This window comes from Heloderma suspectum, chromosome 5 (genome assembly GCF_057233095.1).
Source record: "Heloderma suspectum isolate Gila_16-S chromosome 5, 16-S_ref, whole genome shotgun sequence".
Classification (NCBI taxonomy): Eukaryota; Metazoa; Chordata; class Lepidosauria; order Squamata; family Helodermatidae; genus Heloderma; species Heloderma suspectum.
The window spans coordinates 121870001-121892530 of NC_139462.1; the positions used below are offsets into that span (position 1 = coordinate 121870001).

Sequence of the window (22530 nt, forward strand, 5' to 3'; positions counted from 1 at the left end):
TGCTCAGGTTTGCCTCACAAAGGCAAGGCAAGACTAGTGGAGTGAGTTTAAATGACTTTTTACAATCAGGATTACTCTGTAGAATCACAGTTTTCCAATGAATAATAGAATAGGGATAGCAGGTATTACTTGTCTTCCTTGTTCCACAGAGAAAGATGGAGTAAGTCTGCATTATTTCATGGGTGGGGGGGGGGGGTGTCCTTGAGGCTGCAGGTGACAGAAGAGTTTGTAAGGCCCAGGTTCTGATTTTGCAAGATTCTGCTCTGCATTCTCTAGTTCAGCTATTGCTAATAATTTTAATATAGACATTATAGTTTGTATTCTAGGATGTAATAGTAAATGGTCAAATACTGACCAGAGAAGACATTGCTGGTTGGCCACTATGTGAACAGAATGCTGGACTAGATGGACCCTTGGTCTGATCCAGCATGGCTCTTATGTTCTTATGGTATAGAGGCAATTCCTCTATTCTTTTGAGAGAATAGAATTGAGGCAATTCAATTTAGAGAGAATTGAATTCTCTCTAATTCTTTATAATTATATTATAATTATAATATTATAATTATAATATAATATTATTATAATTATAATAATAATTATTATTATTATAATTATTATTATTATTATTATTATTATAATTATTATTATTATAATTATTATAATATTATTATAATTATAATATTATAATTATAATATAATATTATATATTATATAATTATAATTCTCTCTCTAATTCTTTAGAGAGAATTGAATTGAGGCAATTCCTCAATTCTTCAAGGCAATTCCTCCATTTCAGTGTTTACACATAAAGCACCTCCTACATGATACATTGGGACCCTTTTATTTATTAAGAAATAATGAAATCTAAATGGGAATTCTAAAGGACTGCTAGCAAAGAATTACAATAGTAATTAACTATTACTATTATTATTATTATTATTATTATTATTTGTTAACTTTTATTACAAAAGGCAAAAATTTAAAGGGTACTGAGAAAAGGACTGGGTGGCTGGGAAATGCTGGGAGTTGTAGGACTTATTTCTATCTAAACGTGCATAGGATTGCACCTTCAGGCATGGTAATATCAGAACAAAATTAGCCTAAATTATATGAAACTATTAAGTCAGTCCTGTTAAGCCTATCGGTCCAGATAATACAATGTAAATTGCTATTCCAATTGTATTTAACTTCATGGGATGTTTTTGGTCACACAGTTTAAATGTTAGAAATGTGAAGCTGGAAGGGCCAATTTGTGTCGCATATGGTGGGGATGTCAATCTGCTCAGAGTTATTGAATACAAATAATAGATAAAATTTAACAAATGTTAGGACATACATTACGCCTAGGCCCATTATGAGTACTATTTAATACAACCCAGGTTAATATCTATAGTATTCAAAGATTACTGATTATGAATATATTAATATCTACTAAAGTTGTATAGATCTAACACTAGAAACATTGTCAGATTCCATTGACTCAATAATGATTATTGAAATGTTTAAATATTGCTGAAATTGATAAATTCACGTATGCTATTCATAGAAAAGAATCATAGAATCATAGAATAGTAGGGTTGGAAAGGAAAGGGCCTACAAGGCCATCGAGTCCAACCCCCTGCTCATTGAAGGTATAGAACAGACAAATAATGCTCCGAATGAATGGGCACATTTTATTGTGTATTAGAATTCACATTATAATCATATGCAGTTTGATAAGCACTTATTTATATATATATATATACACATATATATATATATATCTTTTTCTGTATAATTTTTTCTGTAAAAAATAAAAATGTAATTACAAAAATCAAAAAAGTTAGAATCATAGACTAGTAGTAGGGTTGGAAGGGGCCTACAAGACCATCGAGTCCAGCCCCCTGCTCAGTGCAGGAATCCAAGTCAGAGCATCCCCAACAGATGGCTGTCCAGCCTCATCTTGAATGCCTCCAGTGTGGGAGAGCCCACTACCTCCCTAGGGAATTGGTTCCATTGTCGTATTGCTCTAACAGTCAGGGCGTTTTTCCTGATGTTCAGCCAGAATCTGGCTTCCTGTAACTTGAGCCCATTATTCCGTGTCCTGCACTCTGGGATGATCAAGAAGAGATCCTGGCCTTCCTCTCTGTGACAACCTTTCAAGGACTTGAAGAGCGCTATCATATCTCCCCTCAGTCTTCTCTTCTCAAGGCTAAACATGCCCAGTTCTTTCAGTCTCACTTTATAGGGCTTTGTTTCCAGTTCCCTGATCATCTCTGTTGCCCTCCTCTAATCCCTCTCCAGCTTGTCTGCATCCTTCTTAAAGTGTGGTGCCCAGAACTGGACACAGTACTCCAGATGAGGCCTAACCAGTGCTGAGTAGAGGGGGACCTAGTACTTCCCAGGATTTGGAAGCTATGCGTCTATTAATGCAGCCCCAAATAGCATTGGCCTTTTTTGCAGCCACATCACATTGTTGGCTCATATTCAGCTTGTGATCGACAACAATTCCAAGATCCTTCTCACTTGTGGTGTTGTTGAGCCATGCATCTCCTGTCCCCCGCTTAACAAGAGCAGCCTCGGATGGCCTTCTCTCTGTCCCATCAGCCAGGACAGCTAGACTGGTGGGGACAAGGGAGAGGACCTTCTCTGTGGTGGCCCCTACTCTGTGGAACTCCCTCCCATGGGAACTCACCATGCCCCCTCTTTAATGAGCTTCCGCCGCGCATTAAAAACGTGGTTGTTCAGGCAGGCATTTGGGGTGGGTTAGGGTATTTTTAGGAATATAATGTTTTTACTGTAGAATTTTATTGTTTTAAACTCTGTACATCACCCAGAGTGGCTGGGTGACCAGCCAGATGGAAGATTAATAAATTTAATAAATAAATAAAAATTGTAACTGTGCATTTGGTTTCTTTTTCCTAGGTGCAGAACTTGGCATTTATCCAAGTTTATATTTTTGCCATTCTGTAGCTGAATTAATTGGTTCTTTTCTTCCATAACAGAGCTAAATAACACTGATTTGAAAGATTGTGTCAGTGATACTAGCCTCAGCAGCAATGCCAGTCTACCAAGTATCCAAAGCTGCCGACGACATCGAGAAAGAAGAGTTGCAAGTTGGGCTGTTTCATTTGAAAGACTTCTTCAGGATCCAGTTGGTGTTAGATATTTCTCTGTAAGTAACTGAGAAAATGCTAATATATATTTTTGGAATTTATATTAACCAAAACAAAAAGTACTGAATGCCATCTTGCTAAAATGGATCACAAGGTCCTATTAATTTTAATGGGAGAGATAGGACTGTTTCAAAATCTCCATTGAAATCAGTAGGGTTTAACTAGAATCATAGATTTCGAAGGGATTTGTAGGCCATCTGGTGCAACACTCTGCTCAGTGCAGGAAATCTAGAACTAGAACATACCCAACAGATCTTTGAAGACCTCTAGTAAGGGAGACCCCTTCATGGATCACTGCCTTGTTGTGGTGAAGGGGCTTGCTTAACTCAGTGAAGCCATAAGCTATGCCATGCAGGGCCACCCAAGACGGACAGGTCATGGCAGAGAGTTCTGACAAAATGTGGTCCACTGGAGAAGGAAATGGCAACCCACTCCAGTATTCTTGCCAAGAAAACCCCATGGAACGTATCACAAGGCTAAAAGATACGACGCCGGAAGATGAGCCCCTCAGGTCGGAAGGTGTCCAATATACTACTGGGGAAGAGCAGAGGGTATTTCCAAGTAGCGCCAGAAAGACTGAAGCGGCTGGGCCAAAGCCGAAAGGACACTCAGCTGTGGATGTGTCTGGTGGTGAAAAGAAAATCCGATGCTGTAAAGAACAATATTGTTTAGGAACCTGGAATGTCAGATCAATGAATCAAGGTAAGCTGGAGGTGGTCAAACATGAGATGGCAAGATAGAACATTGACATCTTGGGAATCAGTGAACTAAAATGGACAGGCATGGGCGAATTTAATTCAGGTGACCATCATATCTACTATTGTGGGCAAGAATCCCTTAGAAGAAATGGAGTAGCACTCATAGTCAACAAAAGGGTGGGAAAAGCAGTACTGGGGTACAATCTTAAAAATGATAGAATGATCTCAGTACGAATCCAAGGCAAACCATTCAACATCACAGTAATTCAAGTCTATGCCCCAACCACTGATGCCGAAGAAACTGAGGTTGATCGGTTCTATGAAGACCTCCAACACCTTCTAGAACTAACACCAAAAAAAGATGTCCTCTTCATCATAGGGGACTGGAATGCTAAAGTAGGAAGTCAAGAAATCACCGGGATAACAGGCAGGCATGGCCTTGGTGTACAAAATGAAGCAGGACAAAAGCTAATAGAGTTTTACCAAGAGAACACGCTGATCATAGCAAACACTCTTTTCCAACAGCACAAGAGGCAACTCTACACATGGACATCACCAGATGGTCAATATCGAAATCAGATTGATTACATACTTTGCAGCCAAAGATGGAGAAGCTCCATACAGTCAGTAAAAACAAGACCTGGAGCTGACTGTGGCTCAGATCATGAGCTGCTTCTTGCAAAATTTCGGCTTAAATTGAAGAACGGAGGGAAAACCACTAAACCATTCAGGTATTCCCTAAATCATATCCCTGATGAATATACAGTGGAGGTGAGGAATAGATTTCAGGGATTAGACCTGATAGACAGACTGGCTGAGGAACTATGGACGGAGGTTCGTAACATTGTTCAGGAGGCAGCAACTCAATCCATCCCAAAGAAAAAGAAATGCAAGAAAGCCAAGTGGCTGTCTGATGAGGCTTTACAAGTAGCTGAGGAAAGAAGGGAAGCGAAAAGCAAGGGAGAAAGGGGAAGATATATCCAACTGAATGCAGAGTTCCAGAGAATAGCAAGGAGAGACAAGAAGGCCTTCTTAAATGAACAATGCAAGGAAATCGAGGAAAACAACAGAATGGGAAAGACTAGAGATCTCTTCAAGAAAATTGGAGATCTCAAGGGAACGTTTTGTGCAAAGACGGGCATGATAAAGGACAAAGAAGGCAGGGACCTCACAGATGCAGATGAGATTAAGAAGAGGTGGAAAGAATACACAGAAGAACTATACAGGAAAGATCTTAATGTCCTTGATAGCCATGATAGTAATGTCCTTGATAGCCATGATAGTGCGGTCACTGAACTTGAGCCGGACATCCTCGAGAGTGAAGTCAAGTGGGCCTTAGGAAGCATTAGTAACAACAAAGCTAGCGGAGATGACAGTATTCCAGCTGAGCTATTTAAAATCCTAAAAGATGATGCTGTTAAAGTGCTGCATTCAATATGCCAACAAATTCGGAACACTCAACAATGGCCGCAAGACTGGAAAAGGTCAGTTTACATTCCAATTCCAAAGAAGGGCAACACCAAAGAGTGTTCAAACCACTGCACAATTGCGCTCATTTCACATGCCAGCAAGGTGATGCTCAAAATCCTACAAGCTAGGCTTCAGCAGTATGCGAACCGAGAACTACCGGAAGTACAAGCTGGGTTTCGAAGAGGCAGAGGAACTAGAGATCAAATCGCCAACATTCGCTGGATCATGGAGAAAGCAAGAGAATTCCAGAAAAACGTCTATTTCTGCTTCATTGACTACGCTAAAGCCTTTGATTGTGTGGATCACAACAAACTGTGGCAAATTCTTAAAGCGATGGGAGTACCAGACCACCTAACCTGTCTCCTAAGAAACCTGTACGAGGGTCAAGAAGCAGCAGTAAGAACCAGACATGGAACAACCGAGTGGTTCAAAATTGGGAAAGGAGTACGACAAGGCTGCATATTGTCACCCTGCTTATTTAACTTATATGCAGAGTACATCATGAGAAATGCCGGGTTGGATGAATCAGAGGTCGGAATTAAGATTGCCAGGAGAATTATCAACAACCACCGATATGCAGACAATACCACCCTAATGGCAGAAAGCGAAGAGGATCTAAAGAGCCTCTTGTTGAGGGTGAAAGAGGAGAGTGCAAAAGCTGGTTTGAAACTCAATATTAAAAAAACTAAGATCATGGCATCTGACCCTATCACTTCCTGGCATATAGAAGGGGAAGAAATGGAAGCAGTGACAGATTTTACTTTCTTGGGCTCCAAGATCACGGCAGACGGTGACTGTAGCCATGAAATTCAAAGACGCTTGCTCCTTGGGAGGAAAGCTATGGCAAACCTAGACAGCATAGTAAAAAGCAGAGACATCACCTTGCCGACAAAGGTCCATCTAATCAAAGCTATGGTTTTCCCAGTAGTAATGTATGGCTGTGAGAGCTGGACTATAAGGAAGGCTGAGCACCGAAGAATTGATGCTTTCGAACTGTGGTGCTGGAGAAGACTCTGACGAGTCCCCTGTACTGCAAGGAGGTCAAATCAGTCCATCCTAAAGGAAATCAACCTGAGTGCTCATTGGAAGGACAGATACTGAAGCTGAAGCTCAAATATTTTGGCCACCTAATGCAAAGAGAAACTCTCTGGAAAAGACCCTGATGCTGGGAAAGACTGAAGGCAAAAGGAGAAGGGGACGGCAGAGGATGAGATGGCTAGATAGCATCACTAATGCAATGAATATGAACTTGAGCACGCTCCGGGAGAGTTCGCAGGACAGGAAGGCCTGGCGTGCTATGGTCCATGGGGTCACGAAGAGTCGGACACGACTGAATGACTCAACAACAACAACAACAACAAAGTAAGGGAGATGTCACCACCCCTCTAGCAAGTTGGTTCCATTGTTGAACAGCTGGGACTTATTTGCAAAGAATTTTGGAGATTCTGCTTGTTTGTTTTATTGGATACTTTTCAACCTTCTTGGCCCTGAAGATGTGGACTTCCTTAGAGAGGTGTGACCAATCACTTGTGTGCTTGATCTTTGTTCATCTTGGCTTGTGAATCAATACAGTCAGGCTTGCACACTTGAGTCTATGAAGTAATGAATGCTTCCTTTATGGAAGGACATGTACCTAGGCTATTGAAAGAGGTGGTGGTATGACCTCTTTGTATTTTTCAGACCTGAATAATTATTACTGCTTTTCAGATATCCCTCTTCTGGGCAAAATGTGTGTGAATGAGTGGTGGCATCACAGCTGAAGCGATTTCTGGATTAAACTGTTTTAACTAGATCCATTCCAATCTGATCTTTGACCTGTTTTTTGAATGGAAACTGGTTTTACTTGTCCTAGTTGATGAATTGCACCAGGAGATAGGCAGGGTGAGCGCAGCCTTGTTGATTCTCCTGGACCTCTCAGGGGCATTGAATTCCATCAACCATGATACCCTTCTAGGCTGTCTCAAGAGGATGAGTATTGACTGTACTGTACTTAGCTGGTTCTGCTTGTTTCTGACAGATACAACACAGAAGATGGTGTTAGGGGTCCACTGCTGCTCTCCATAGATCAATGGTCAATGGGGTTCCACAGATTTCCATCTTGCCCCCCATTCTGTTCTGTATAGAACTGCTTAGTGAGGTCATCTGGGGATTTGGGCTACGGAGTCATCAGTATGCATTTGATACCCAGCTCTGTCTTTCATTTTCATCTGTTCCTAAGGAGGCAGTAAAAGTATTAAACTGCTTTCTGACAACTGTGAGGAACTGGATGGGGCAAAACGAGCTGAAAGTTAATCCTGACAAGACAGAAGTACTGTTGATAGGTGGATTACCTGACTCAGGATTAGGTGTGCAACCTGTCTTCAGTGGGGTTGCAATCCGTCCAAAAGATCAGATTCGTAGTTTGGGGTGCTCCTCATTCTGGCTAGGTGTGCGTATTGATTGCTAGGTGTTGTTGGCTGAAAGGAGTCTCTTTCTAGCTTTGGTTGGCTCACCAGCTACAACTATTTCTGACAAATGACAACCTTGCCACAGTAATTCATGACCAAGTTACCTCCAGGTTAGACTACTGTAATATGGTCTATGTGGGGCTGCCCTTCAAGAGCATCCAGAAATTGCAGTTGATGCAAAATGCAGTAGTTTGGTTGCTGGTGGGAGCTAACCGCTTTGACCATGTTACACCTATATTAATTGAGTTGCTCTGGCTTCAAGCTTGTTTCCAGGTTCAATTCAAGATAATGGTTTTAACTTTTAAAGCTCAAAATGGGACCTGGGTACCTAAAGCTTTCTTTCATATGTTCCTCCCCACATGTTCCAAGCACTGTTTCAGATCTACCTTCCTCATGAAGCTAGGTAGGCAGTCACAAAATCTAGATCCCTCTCTGTGGTTGCACACATCATGTGGAATGCTGATTTTGTCTGCTTGCCACCTTGAATTCACTCTCTGGGAATAGGCAGGATATAAGAGCCAGTGTGGTGTAGTGGCTAGAGTGTTGGACTGGGAGTTGGGAGATCCAAGTTCTAGTCCCCACTCAACCATGGAAGCTCACTGGGTGACTTTGGCCTGTCATAGACTCTCAGCCCAACCTACTCACAGGATTGTTGTTGTGAGGATAAAAGAGAGAGAAGGAGGATAATGTAAGCTTCCTTGGGTTCCTTGCAAGAGGAAAAAAGGCGGGATACAAATGCAATAAATAAATAATAAGCTTGTAAAATAAAATCAGTACATCAAGATGTTTCTCCTAATGTTCAACCAAAAACTTCCCTCCTGTAAAACACTAGATTGAATCCTGCTCTCTGGGACAGTAGAGGACGAGTGTTTGGCTTTGTGACAGCCCTTCAGTTACTTGAAAGGCGCTATCATTTCCCCCCCCCCCAGTCTTTTCCACGCTAAACATATCTAGTTCCTTCATTGTTTCCACACAGCACTTGTTTTCTGTACTGCTGACCATCTTACTTACCCTTCTCTTAATTCTGAAATATGGTCAGCTTTGGTAGGATTGGACCCAATTCACTTTTTAAAAAGTAAGTATGGCCTGCCAAAATTGTTTTCTGCCAGATTTAAAATACTGATTGACAAATGCTGCTTGAATTATATTTGCACTGCTAATTTCAAGATCCCACCATGAATGATAGAAAAAAAAAATTTTTTTCTAGGGTTGTGTGTTGGTTTATAATATCTTAGCATATGCACATTCGTGCCATGGCGCTTCAGAACTGTACTGTAGGACTGGGCATGCAAGATTGGTTGTTTTCTTAAAAGGGATGCACTGTTCTTAAAATGATTGCTTTATCTGGCCAAACTTTCAGTTGGTTGGTTAGCCTGTATTGAAGGAGGAAAGCGTTTGTTTTTCTACTCTTACATGGGGATGTACGGATTCCCCACTGTCCGTTCCGGTGGGGAATCTGTGGGGGGGTGATCCATTCCTCCCCCCAGAATCCTCGCGGAGTGGTTCCGATCTGCAAGGATTCCGCAGAGCCGAGGGCCGCAGAGCCAAGGGCCACCGCTTACCTGCAACCGGAGCCCTTCGCCTCCGTGCTGATCGCCATTTAAAAAAAAAAGGCGATCGGCAGGATGTCCCCATTGACTTATACGCAAAATAGAGCCATGAATCTTGCGTATAAGTCGTATAAGTCTATACGTATTATACGCAAGATTCACAGCTCTATTTTGCGTATAAGTCTATGGGGACATCCTGTCGATCGCCTTTTTTTTTTATGGCGATCGGCACGGAGGCGAACGGTTCCCAGTGTAACAAGCAGCCATCCCATCCCATGAGGAATCCTCCAGGAGAGGAGGTAAGTGGGGCCAATCCGCCGCGTATTCCTGAGGCCAGATTCTAAAGAATCCGGCCTCATTTGAATCTGCGGCAGATTTCTCTAACATCCTTAGTCTTACAAAACCTTCATGTATTTCCCAGTCTTCATGAATTCGCTATTATAAAGGCCATCTCCCCCGATTTACATGAGATGTGCCCTGCTTTGGGGGAACACAAAACTTTCCCAGGCTTCTGTGATAGTCTACAGACAGAGCTGGTCCATTTTTCTATAAATTATAGTGTCAGTTAAAAAAATTCAAGTCAGTTGCAGCTTTTAAGGAAGAAAGGGAACATTGCTCATTGAGCTTGAGTATTGTGAGCAGTGAACATTTTTATTATGCGACTGTGTTTTGCAAACATTGTCAGAATCACTGTCATTGGGCAAATGTTGGATTGAGACATCTTTCTGTGTTTCAGTAATATGACACAGACAGCTGTAGACAGAAACCTTCTTCACATCTGCCCACACATCGAACAAGGAGTGGTGCCATGCTGCTGGCTTCGCCCCTGACATGATACAACCACTGTCCAATGTTGAACATAGATGTCTGAAGAGCAGGTGCCCATGAGTAGGGGCTCTTCTTCTGATGTCCACATTCAATGCACAGAAGTCAGGGGCAGGGCTAGCCCAGCCAGATCATGTTCGGGAGCGGGATCAGCAGTGTGGCCCTGCTCCTTGTTGTACATGTGAAGGGGACTATATATTAATGGCAATATGAAACCTTATTTACTTATTACATTTGTGTATCTCTTCCCACTACAAAAAGCAGCCTTGAGGCAACTGACACACCCACATACATAAATGTGTAATTAATAAAGCAGAAAGAAACAAAATTGGTATAAACCATAATCAGCACAATAATAGAAATTTAAAAAACACCATAAAAACAAAATCTAAAAACAATGCAAGGGCTGGAAATTAGTGTTTCATTTAAAAGTAAATTACTATCTGAAAGAAAAAGGCAACTCATCAATCAGAGAGTCTAACCATTTACATTTTGACAATGGGAGAGAAAATAAAGGGAGGAGATGGAAAAGGAGAGACCAGAGTGACATGAGCAAATGCAGTCATGCTTACTTTGGCTTAGGGATGTGCGAATTAGCAAAACTTGAGCTTGCTGAAGTTCTCCGAATTCTATCTCGAAGCTCGTTCTGACTCAAGCCTGTATCAGCACAAGCTTGGGTTTTTTTCCTTTTACGTGAAAATCCATCCATATTTTCATGTGTATTTTTCCAAATGTACACATCAGTTGTGTACATCTTTGAAATACATGCATTCTTTTCCCATTGATTAAAGCGCATTTTTCAAAAGTGCACATTTTTTTATGCGTGTTTTTCAGATGTACACATGCTGTTGAACGCATTTTGGGGGGTATGCAGATCACATTGAAAGCCTGGAAATGTACAGACTTCGACTGCATATTATGTCTGAGTCCGTGTTTGGTCCGAAAGATGTGAACTGGGTAAATCCTGATAAAAAATGAACTGAAACGAATTTCTCATACATCCCCACGTAGGCTTTATTTCAGTTAAGGAGGAAATCAGTTGTGGGTTTAAATTAGAGTAACCAAGTACCCTGGAACGTGTTTTGAACATTATTTTTTCACTACCTGATCAATGTCTGGGACATATCCTCCATGTCCTCTTCAGTGGAAGCATTTCTTAAAGCTAACGGTCTCTGGAGTATTGTAATTAGCTTTGAATTACTATTTGGCCAATGTTTAAAGTAATTTTTGGTTTCTTTTTCCACCCAGGAGTTTTTACGGAAGGAATTTAGTGAAGAAAATATTTTATTTTGGCAGGCCTGTGAATGTTTTAACCATATATCTGCTCATGACAAAAAAGAGGTAAGACCATGTCATCATTTGCAGTTTATGTTTGTTTGTTTAATTTATTACATTTCTGTACTAGCCGTCAGTTGAAGCTGTGATGTTTAATGCTCTCTAATCTTTCCTTTTTTTCCTGGCCGGGGTCCTCAGGGTTCTACCTAGATTGGGTTAGGCCCCAAGCCTTCTTACTCCAGGGTTCCTTTTCTTGTACTGAAGTGCAAGGAGTATCAGGCAGAATAAATGTGTGAGATTCAATACAAGAATTTCTCTTCAGCTTAGGGTGAGATTCATATGTGCTCTTCAGTCATGACATTACCCTTTCCCTTCCTCCCATGCTTGTAGAAGTCTATTCTGGGGCTCTTGCTCTGGCCCACGTAAATTCTCTTCATTTATGGAAGGTTCTGAGTAATCCAAGAAGCTGCCCCTGTCAAATCTGTGACTGCAGCCTAAGTATACTATAAATATATACATTTAACTGAACAATTAGAATTTGATATTTTCTTATTTTTACTTTAATAGAAGTAGATTTTAGCATTGTTAGAAAAATGTATGTACCAGATAATTTCTTCTTGACAAAAATGTCATAAGGGAAAGAGAAGACATAAGTGAAGAGAAGACGCATAACAGAAGTAGGAGGTTGATATTGTACTTATGCTGATTTTATGTGATTTTTTTTTTTGCAGGGGGGGTTACAGTATTTTTTTAAATAGTGGTTTTTAATCTGTTTTGTATCTGGAATTTTATCTTATGAGGGACCTTGAGTAATGTGTTCAATAAATAACAGCAGTAAATACAAGTTAGTTGCTGTAACCCAGATCCCCACCTGTGCCAGGTGCTCTCATTGCCAGCCACTGAGATGGAGCTCTGCAATGACATGAGGCTTTCATGACCTCATGACCACACAAGACTTCCATCTCTGGCTGTTGGATTGCTGCCAGCTTCTGATACCAGTTCATGGGTGAAACTAAGAGCCAAACTAGGTGTGATTAGTGTCTTGTTTTTTTCTTTTAAATAAGAGGATTGAGATCATGGTACAGGGGTTTTTAAAAATCTTTCCCCCTTCCCCAGTGGTATCAGTGAAAATAGACCTCCCCCCCTCCCCTGCTATTTCCTCCAGGAAAGAAGCTGCCACTGCCTTCAATGGCAGCTTCCCTCCCAGGGCAAATAGCAGATTCAGATGGTATTTTTGGCTGGGACCATGGCATGGAGGACTGACTCTTCTCCCTGTATGCTGCAGTCCTGATTTTGATGCAGTCCTACACCTATTATTTAAAAATTAAAACTTGTTAAATGCATTCACACTTCTAACATCACATCTAGTTTTACCCTGAGTCCGCAATACTTTGTTGTCTTATTTCCAAGAGAATAACAGAATTTGTGCTTTGAAGCTTTCTTTCAGAGCTCGGGAGATCTTTAATAAATTTTTATGTAGCAAAGCTACAACCCCAGTTAATATTGATAGCCAGGCACAGCTGGCAGATGATGTTCTCAATGCACCGCACCCAAATATGTTCAAAGATCAACAGCTCCAGGTAATTTTTGAAAGTTATTACTGAATGTGAACAGTTTTTGGAGAGAGTGTTAGTCAGACTTATTCATAAAATGAGATACAATACAGCAAATGCTGGGCATAACTGTGGGCGTGTAGAGAGATGTGTCTACAAACAGGTGAGTGCATTTTGTCCTGTTGCTGAGTGAGCACAAGTCTCCACTGCTTTCATTCTTCAAATTATAGACATATTTGCCGCTGCAGCTCCCCCCACCTGCTTCCAGCAACTTGTCCAGCTTGATCCAAATTGAATAAACCTTAATTAATTGATTTATTTAAAGCATTTTATACCACTATTCATCATATCAGATTTCAGAGCAGTGTACAGCATAAAACAAATACAAAGAAATCAGCAGGTAAACCTTTAAAACAGATTTAGAGCTGTAATTATTGCCTGCTGGCAGTAGAGATGCATTTCAAAAAGGAGGAGGGAGGTGGAGAGAGCCAGGGAGCAATGACTGTAACAGGTCACTTCCTTGTTTACATTAGGAATCCACTTTTAGAAGTGCCCCAAGGCAGAAGTGAGATCTGCCCATAGAAATCAAAGGAGACATCTAAGAGTATAACATAGCTGTGATTGGGCATCAGGGTGTGTCTCTTCCCCAAACAACAAAAGGTAACAGAATAAGAAGGAATTCCTGTTCTTACTTTCCTTATATAAAATGTTATTTTGCTTCTCAATACAATCATTCAAGACAGTTAGAATACTTAAACTTAACACATATATAGTATATTTATCATTGCTAAATCACCTGGCTGAAACCTATTCCTATAAATCTATAATCTATGAACCCGTTTATTGATTAAAAAAACATTGCTTTATTCAATGTTTTAAAAAAAGAATATAGCAATCTATATCTATATATAGATACAAAGTGAAAAAGAAAAAAGAGAGATAACAAGAAAAAAGCCCATTCTTTTCTAATACCTCAGTTAGAGTTCCTGCGCTTTTTCAGCATTTCCCTACTTTATATGTAAACGTTCGAGAGGCACTCCTGTTTTGGGGGTTCTTTTGGCCATCAATATCATCCAGTTCTTCAGCCACCACTTCCTCCTCGTTCTTGTTTAATTCCACCAAGGTTTTTTTGCCTCCTCCACACTGTCCTCAATACAATTCTTTTGTCTATAAATAATTATCAACTGAAAAGGGAATCCCCACTTGTATGCAATACCATCTTTGTTTAATTGCTGTGTAAGAAATTTCATATCCCTTTTTAGTTTTAATGTAAGAGTTGAAATATCAGCAAACATACATATTTCCATTCCTTCCACATTCCTATGATGAGATCGAAAAGCAAATCTATAAACTTGACCAACACATCCCTGGGGACTCTATTCTTTTTTGCAAAACCACTATTAGTTCTATAAGCAGAGTCAATATAACTTTCATCTCTTGTCTCAGCTCCAGTGATCTCTATACTACTCCCCCAAATATCTTTTTAGATTATTGTCTTCAGCTCCTCTAAGGTGGAGGTTATTTTGCCTAGCTTTATAATCTATTTCCTCCACAATTCCAATCATTTTATCTAGATCTTCTTCCTGTCTTCCAAAATCATTTTCCAGCAGTCTAAATGTCTGTGTCAGTTCCCTGGTTTTCCTGTCTTCTTCCTCCTGCCTATGTTCTACTCCTTTAACTGTCTCCTGCAACTCCCCATTCTTTCTCTTGTTGTTGTTGTTCAGTCGTTCAGTCGTGTCCAACTCTCCGTGACCCCATGGACCATAGCACGCCAGGCCTTCTGTCCTGTGCTCTCTCCCGGAGCGTGCTCAAGTTCATATTCATTGCATCCGTGATGCTATCTAGCCATCTCATCCTCTGCCGTCCCCTTCACCTTTTGCCTTCAGTCTTTCCCAGCATCAGGATCTTTTCCAGAGAGTTTTCTCTTCGCATTAGGTGGCCAAAATATTTGAGCTTCAGCTTCAGTATCTGTCCTTCCAATGAGCACTCAGGGTTGATTTCCTTTAGGATGGACTGATTTGACCTCCTTGCAGTCCAGGGGACTCGTCAGAGTCTTCTCCAGCACCACAGTTCGAAAGCATCGATTCTTCGGCGCTCAGCCTTCCTTATAGTCCAGCTCTCACAGCCATACATTCCTACTGGGAAAACCATAGCTTTGATTAGACGGACCTTTGTCGGCAAGGTAATGTCTCTGCTTTTTACTATGCTGTCTAGGTTTGCCATAGCTTTCCTCCCAAGGAGTCACCGTCTGCCGTGATCTTGGAGCCCAAGAAAGTAAAATCTGTCACAGCTTCCATTTCTTCCCCTTCTATATGCCAGGAAGTGATAGGGCCAGATGCCATGATCTTAGTTTTTTTAATGTTGAGTTTCAAACCAGCTTTTGCACTCTCCTCTTTCACCCTCAACAAGAGGCTCTTTAGATCCTCTTCTCTTTCTGCCATTAGGGTGGTATCGTCTGCATATCGGAGGTTGTTGATAATTCTCCCAGCAATCTTAATTCCGACCTCTGATTCATCCAACCCAGCGTTTCTCATGATGTACTCTGCATATAAGTTAAATAAGCAGGGTGACAATATGCAGCCTTGTCGTACTCCTTTCCCAATTTTGAACCACTCGGTTGTTCCATGTCTGGTTCTTACTGCTGCTTCTTGACCCTCGTACAGGTTTCTCAGGAGACAGGTAAGGTGGTCTGGTACTCCCATCTCTTTAAGAATTTGCCAGAGTTTGTTGCGATCCACACAATCAAAGGCTTTAGCGTAGTCAATGAAGCAGAAATAGACGTTTTTCTGGAATTCTCTTGCTTTCTCCATAATCCAGTGAAAGTTGGCGATTTGATCTCTAGTTCCTCTGCCTCTTCGAAACCCAGCTTGTACTTCCGGTAGTTCTCGGTTCGCATACTGCTGAAGCCTAGCTTGTAGGATTTTGAGCATCACCTTGCTGGCATGTGAAATGAGCGCAATTGTGCGGTAGTTTGAACACTCTTTGGCGTTGCCCTTCTTTGGAATTGGAATGTAAACTGACCTTTTCCAGTCTTGCGGCCATTGTTGAGTGTTCCAAATTTGTTGGCATATTGAATGCAGCACTTTAACAGCATCATCTTTTAGGATTTTAAATAGCTCAGCTGGAATACTGTCATCTCCGCTAGCTTTGTTGTTAGTAATGCTTCCTAAGGCCCACTTGACTTCACTCTCGAGGATGTCTGGCTCAAGTTCAGTGACCGCACTATCATGGCTATCAGGGACATTAAGATCTTTCCTGTATAGTTCTTCTGTGTATTCTTTCCACCTCTTCTTAATCTCATCTGCATCTGTTAGGTCCCTGCCTTCTTTGTCCTTTATCATGCCCGTCTTTGCACAAAACGTTCCCTTGAGATCTCCGATTTTCTTGAAGCGATCTCTAGTCTTTCCCATTCTGTTGTTTTCCTCGATTTCCTTGCATTGTTCATTTAAGAAGGCCTTCTTGTCTCTCCTTGCTATTCTCTGGAACTCAGCATTCAGTTGGATATATCTTCCCCTTTCTCCCTTGTTTTTCACTTCCCTTCTTTCCTCAGCTACTTGTAAAGCCTCATCAGACAGCCACTTTGCTTTCTTGCATTTCTTTTTCTTTGGGATGGATTTCGTTGCTGCCTCCTGAACAATGTTACGGACCTCCATCCATTGTTCCTCAGCCAGTCTGTCAATCAGGTCTAATCCCTGAAATCTATTCCTCACCTCCACTGTATATTCATAAGGGATATGATTGAGGTCACACCTGAATGGTTTAGTGGTTTTCCCTCCGTTCTTCAATTTAAGCCGAAATTTTGCAAGAAGCAGCTCATGATCTGAGCCACAGTCAGCTCCAGGTCTTGTTTTTACTGACTGTATAGAGCTTCTCCATCTTTGGCTGCAAAGGACATAATCAATCTGATTTCGATACTGACCACCTGGTGATGTCCATGTGTAGAGTCATCTCTTGTGCTGTTGGAAAAGAGCGTTTGCTATGATCAGTGTGTTCTCTTGGCAAAACTCTTATTAGCTTTTGTCCTGCTTCATTTTTTACACCAAGGCCATGCCTGCCTGTTATCCCAGTGATTTCTTGACTTCCTACTTTAGCATTCCAATCCCCTATGATGAAGAGGACATTTTTTTTGGTGTTAGTTCTAGAAAGTGTTGTAGGTCTTCATAGAACCCATCAACCTCAGCTTCTTCGGCCTCAGTGGTTGGGGCATAGACTTGAATTACTGTGATGTTGAATGGTTTGCCTTGGATTCGTACTGAGATCATTCTATCATTTTTAAGATTGTACCCCAGTACTGCTTTTCCCACCCTTTTGTTGACTATGAGTGCTACTCCATTTCTTCTAAGGGATTCTTGCCCACAATAGTAGTGTTGCAGAACCCAGAGTCAGATAGACCACGGAGTGAAGGAAAAAGAGATTCTTTATTTAACGCGCGGGCTTAAGGCTGGAATCGTTTCCAAAGAGCCAGAAGCCCCGATTTACATTAGCACATTGTTTTTATAGACATTGTGACACATATGAAACGGCTCCTCCTCCCCCTCCCGCGTGGGGTTGCAGTCCTCAACATTTCTCCTTCTAGCACCATTGTTTATAATACAAGAACTGGGTTATAGGGTAGCCATGATAAGGAGAGAACAGAAGAGAACAGCAGAGAACAAGATATACAGTTGTATGACCTTTGACAAGATAAGGAATTCCTGTGTCTCGTCAGCTTACAACAATATATTCAAGGGAGAAAGAGCTCAGCAAGAACATGAAGCATGAGACTGCAAGAGGCTACTTAGTCTGACCCCCGATATGGCTGCTACATTCCCCCCTTAAATGCATAATTTCATTACAATTATAGCATTTGTGATAAGCATACAAAGCTTTTTGTGACATACATATTACTTAGCCTCTTGTTGGGCTATTAGATCGTAGAGGGCAGCAGTTTTACTAGCTGAGACATAAAACAGATTGGTTAAACAGCGCATAAGACAAGGAACGCAGAGACATAACAGAACTTTTATGAACAACACTGGTAGAATTAGGATGAACAATGCTTCAAGCCAGCAAAGATCTGGAAGCCAAGGGGTTAACTAATTGAGCTAATTGTTTTGTTAGCTACTATATTGTGCAGCTTGTTGATCTGTTCATCTACAGCATTGCCATTATCAGTTAAGTTAAAACAACAGAGCTTTTGGTGTGTCTCACAACTTAAATGATGAAGAAGGAAGAGATAATCTATACCAGCTCTGTTTTCTAGAACTGCACCTCTTAGATCACGCAACTCTTTATTTAACAATGACAATGCTCGTGAGGTGGCATTTATGCTTTTGGCTAAGCTGCAAGCTAACCGGTTCATTTCCAGACCATCAGCCAAGGCTAAACCTGGAACCTTAACCAGTGACATTGCTAAGGCCAATTTTTCTGAGTCAAAATATAACTGCACATGACTATTACAATTTTTAGTTAGTTGGAGTGCTCGACGCTGCCGTCGACGGATTTTCTCGGGCTACAGGAGAAGAATTGGCACCAGTTCAATTGGCGGCTGAGGCAACATGGGTGGTTATTAGACAAGTTGGCAGGAATGAATGACCAAGTGCGGGAACCACATGTTTAAAACTATGAGGCAAAAGTATGTGGGCATCATTAAAAGATATGTTTTGAATTTTATTACAGTGGAAGGGGGCCAGGGATAGCTTTATATTTTCTGGAAAATTTTTTGACAATTAAGCATTCGTGCACACGTAGCATTTGTTTCAGCAACGATGGGAGTGTGTAGAGTGAACTCTGTAGGGGGTAGGATCTTTGCAACCACGCCCCAATTAGCATTTTGGGAATAAGTTAAACTTACACCATAAACTCTTAACATGGTATCTTTTTGAATTTTCCCAGAATGTCTACAGACAGGTATTAGGCAAGAGCTAATAAGCCTGTTTGCAGGTATACCTCTTGGCAAACAAAAATGTTTTACTCTCGTGATGTTAGCCAGGTGAAGCCAGTGATTATCAGCAAATCACTGGGACAAACTTTTCCTTTCAGGGGCTGGCCCCCCTTTTTGCACCTTATTAAGGAAACACAATGCAACACTACTAACACTACAACACGCATGTTTGATCTTCCTTGGGATCTGACCGTACGCCGGGCAGCTATTCACCTGGCAAGCTGCAGTAGGGTCTAGTCCCCTTCTTCAATTCTCCAGTTGCAGGTCTGACCGTACGCAGGGGGACAGTCTCCCAGTGTGTCCACAGTAAGGTCTAGCCTGAGTCTTCTTACTGCTTTTTCAGAATGATTTTTAAAGGATTTTCAGGATTTCTGTTTACAGTCTACTCTCCCCCTCTCGCTCTCTTGACTCGTGTCTAATGTATTCAGGGTTTAACTCCAGCTGCTTTCATAGCTGTGGGGGTGGAAAGTATGACAGTTTTCAGTCCTCTCCATCTGGGAGTCAAAGGGTTATTTTTCCCTCTTTAACTCATACTTTAACTCTTGGTTGGAAAGGATGAGCTTCTGTGATGGGAATGGCTTATTTTTTTAAGACAAAGCGACGCTGGGCTTGAAGAACTTTGCTCAGTGTTTGGACTTCTTGTTTAAGGCTAAGGTTTTCTTGCTCTTGATGCTGCTCCAGTGTCAATTATGAAGTCAATGTCACGGCCCCTCACAGTCAATGTCACGGCCCCTCTCAAGCTGTCTCCCTCCTCGCCCATTCTGGCCCCTTTGGTTTTCTCCTTTGTGTATTTGATTTATTTTATTTGGGCATTCATGCCACTAATGTCCATCTTGTCCACACTGGGCACACTGGTTCTTTTTTAAGAATCTTCTGCCTCTGCCGGGTCTTCTTCTTTTCTTCTTTCGTCCACGTCTTCTTGGGCCTCTGGGTCGAGGGGGGTGTACTGGCGATAGGCATCTGAAAGACGCTCCAAGTACGCTCTGGGGCCTCGGTGGCACCTTGCAGCACTTTAGACACTTTGGTCATATTAACTGACTTCTTCATACCTGCTTTCATGGCTTTTAACAGCAGGGTTTGATACTGGGTGAGGCACTCTAGCCCCACTTGTGTTTTGGGATTTCAGCGGGGGGGGGGGGTACTTACAAGGAGACTTTATTGGGTAACTTACAGCACACAGGCGTACTTAATGGTTGGATCAGACAGCTTCTCTGAACCACGAGCTATTGGGCTAAATGGGTTTTATACCATACATGTTACCCATGAGGCAGCACAACACTAGCAAGCATTTTCAGCATAGGCTAGAAGTGTATGGTTCTCAGGCACAGCTTCCTGTAAACAACTTCGCTTCCCAAAGTGCTTGATAACACTTTTATTTATTAGTATGGGAAGACAAATTTTTTCTCTTTCTTTTGCTTTCTTTTTCTTTGCTGATCTGCCTGTATTGCAGATCATGTTTCAAACTTTTTATATAAAACTTTCTGATCCATGCACCAGCCTTGTTTCTTTGTCTTTTTCAAGTTAAACTCACTTACTTAAACCTTTCTGCCTTACACTAGTCCCAATGACACACATTTGGGATAGGGTCGTCTTCACCTTCTAGTTACATTTTCTTTCTCTTAAAGAACTATTACATTATTGTGGCTACTTTACCCCAGGTAATAAGCTCCAGGCACAATCAGCTGCTTTTAATTTACCCTGGGGGCAACTATGGCCACGCTTCTTTTTTATAAATGTTTTTTCTTTGCCTCTTGCCTTTTCTTTCTTTTTTTTTTTCTCTCTTCTCTATCTTGGCTTGGCCAGGAACATGCTGTCTGGTTTCTCGGTCTCTTTAGCACACACACTTAGGCAGTGTAACACTGGACACTCAAATCAGTGAGATTTCTTCATTGCAGGGAATCCCACAGCAAAAGCTTAATGGTTACGCTCTTCAGAAATCATATAGCTGATGGTCAGTAGCTACAGGCTCTATGCAATTCTAACACAGTTCAAAGCTAAACACGGTTACCTTGACAGAGATCTTCAACATGGTCTTTCCGCTTCATTCTGCTTTGGGACAGTCTTATGGCACCCTTTTCACTCGAAGAGGGGTCTAGCCTGTGCTCTGGGGGCTGATTCTTCACCTTTATTTTCTATTTTGCCTTCATCTTCTGGGTCTTCATTTTCAGTTTCCATTTCTTAGGGATTTCATCTCAATTAGGCAAGGTGATGATGTTGCACAACTCAGAACATTGTGGGCAATTTTCCTGCCCCCCCCCCCCTCGGCGCGCTAGGCTAACAGCTACTTCTTCGGCCTTACACTCTCACGCTCCCACGCTTTGTTAAAAGCCAGACTGTCCTGCAACATTTTTCTAATTAACAGCCTCAGATCTTGTTTTTTTTTTCCTCTCAGCTCGACCTTGAGCTTTTTGCTGTTTTCTCTCTCTATTCTGAATCTTTTTAAAAAAACCTTTTTCCTTCTGTTTGACATACATCTCAAGGGGGTGCAAGGTTTGCTTCCCCCACCACCTCCCTCCTAAATTGAAGACAGACACAATTAGGGAATGGGAATTGGTCAGTGAGTAAGGGGTCTCACTGGCCGACACAAGAGGATTTTTCACACCACGCACTTTGCTACTGGCCTGGGCACCCGGACGGTCAAAGGTATGCGTCAGAAACCGCAGTAGCCACTCACACAATCATCAATCTCTCCACTACATCCATATGTCCCTGCCACCCACTTTTCCCACTTTTTACCAGAGCGGAAAACGGCTTCCCCAGCTTCCTCAGCTTCCTACTGAGTACTGGCGTGCTAGGTACTGGCGCCCACTCGGGGGTGTGATCAGGCCCCCCTTCTACCCGCAAGGAGTAGGTTCTTTTTGTATACGTATACCACCAACACTGACCTTCTTCATAAGGCGGGGCCCTCTTTTTTTCTGCCCAGTGGCCTTTCTCCCTAAAGGCGGGGCCCTCTTTTTCCCATATACTTGCCTTTCTCCTGAAGGCTTCCAATGTGGGTTTCAACTCAATTGCAGCTGCGATACAGGCAGGGCTCAAGTTCCTTCCTCCGCTTCCCAAGGTTCTCTTGCTGCTCGCTGCCGTTTGGGCGATCCCGGTGCAGGCTTTCTCCCATTCACTCGACAAAAAGGTCGGTGGCACCAAGAAAGGGAGGCATGCGCCAAGCTCGTCTTCCCGGTGCGGCCACCTGTCTGTCTCAGAGCCTGCCACATCCGAGTCACGGCACCATTTATGTTGCAGAACCCAGAGTCAGAGAGACCACGGAGTGAAGGAAAAAGAGATTCTTTATTTAACGCGCGGGCTTAAGGCTGGAATCGTTCCCAAAGAGCCAGAAGCCCCGATTTACATTAGCACATTGTTTTTATAGACATTGTGACACATATGAAACGGCTCCTCCTCCCCCTCCCGCGTGGGGTTGCAGTCCTCAACATTTCTCCTCCTAGCACCATTGTTTATAATACAAGAACTGGGTTATAGGGTAGCCATGATAAGCAGAGAACAGAAGAGAACAGCAGAGAACAAGATATACAGTTGTATGACCTTTGACAAGATAAGGAATTCCTGTGTCTCGTCAGCTTACAACAATATATTCAAGGGAGAAAGAGCTCAGCAAGAACATGAAGCATGAGACTGCAAG

At 41.9% G+C, this 22530-nt stretch overlaps 1 protein-coding gene across 1 annotated transcript in view; it reads left to right on the forward strand.

Moving 5' to 3' along the window:
* RGS12 (regulator of G protein signaling 12) overlaps window positions 1–22530 on the forward strand; it is a 215710-nt gene that overhangs the window by 85691 nt on the left and 107489 nt on the right. Inside the window, exons 5-7 of the mRNA XM_084859884.1 lie at window positions 2985–3154; window positions 11394–11486; window positions 12857–13000. Of these exons, the coding sequence (XP_084716010.1) occupies window positions 2985–3154; window positions 11394–11486; window positions 12857–13000 (407 nt within the window). The remainder of the gene's footprint in view (window positions 1–2984; window positions 3155–11393; window positions 11487–12856; window positions 13001–22530) is intronic.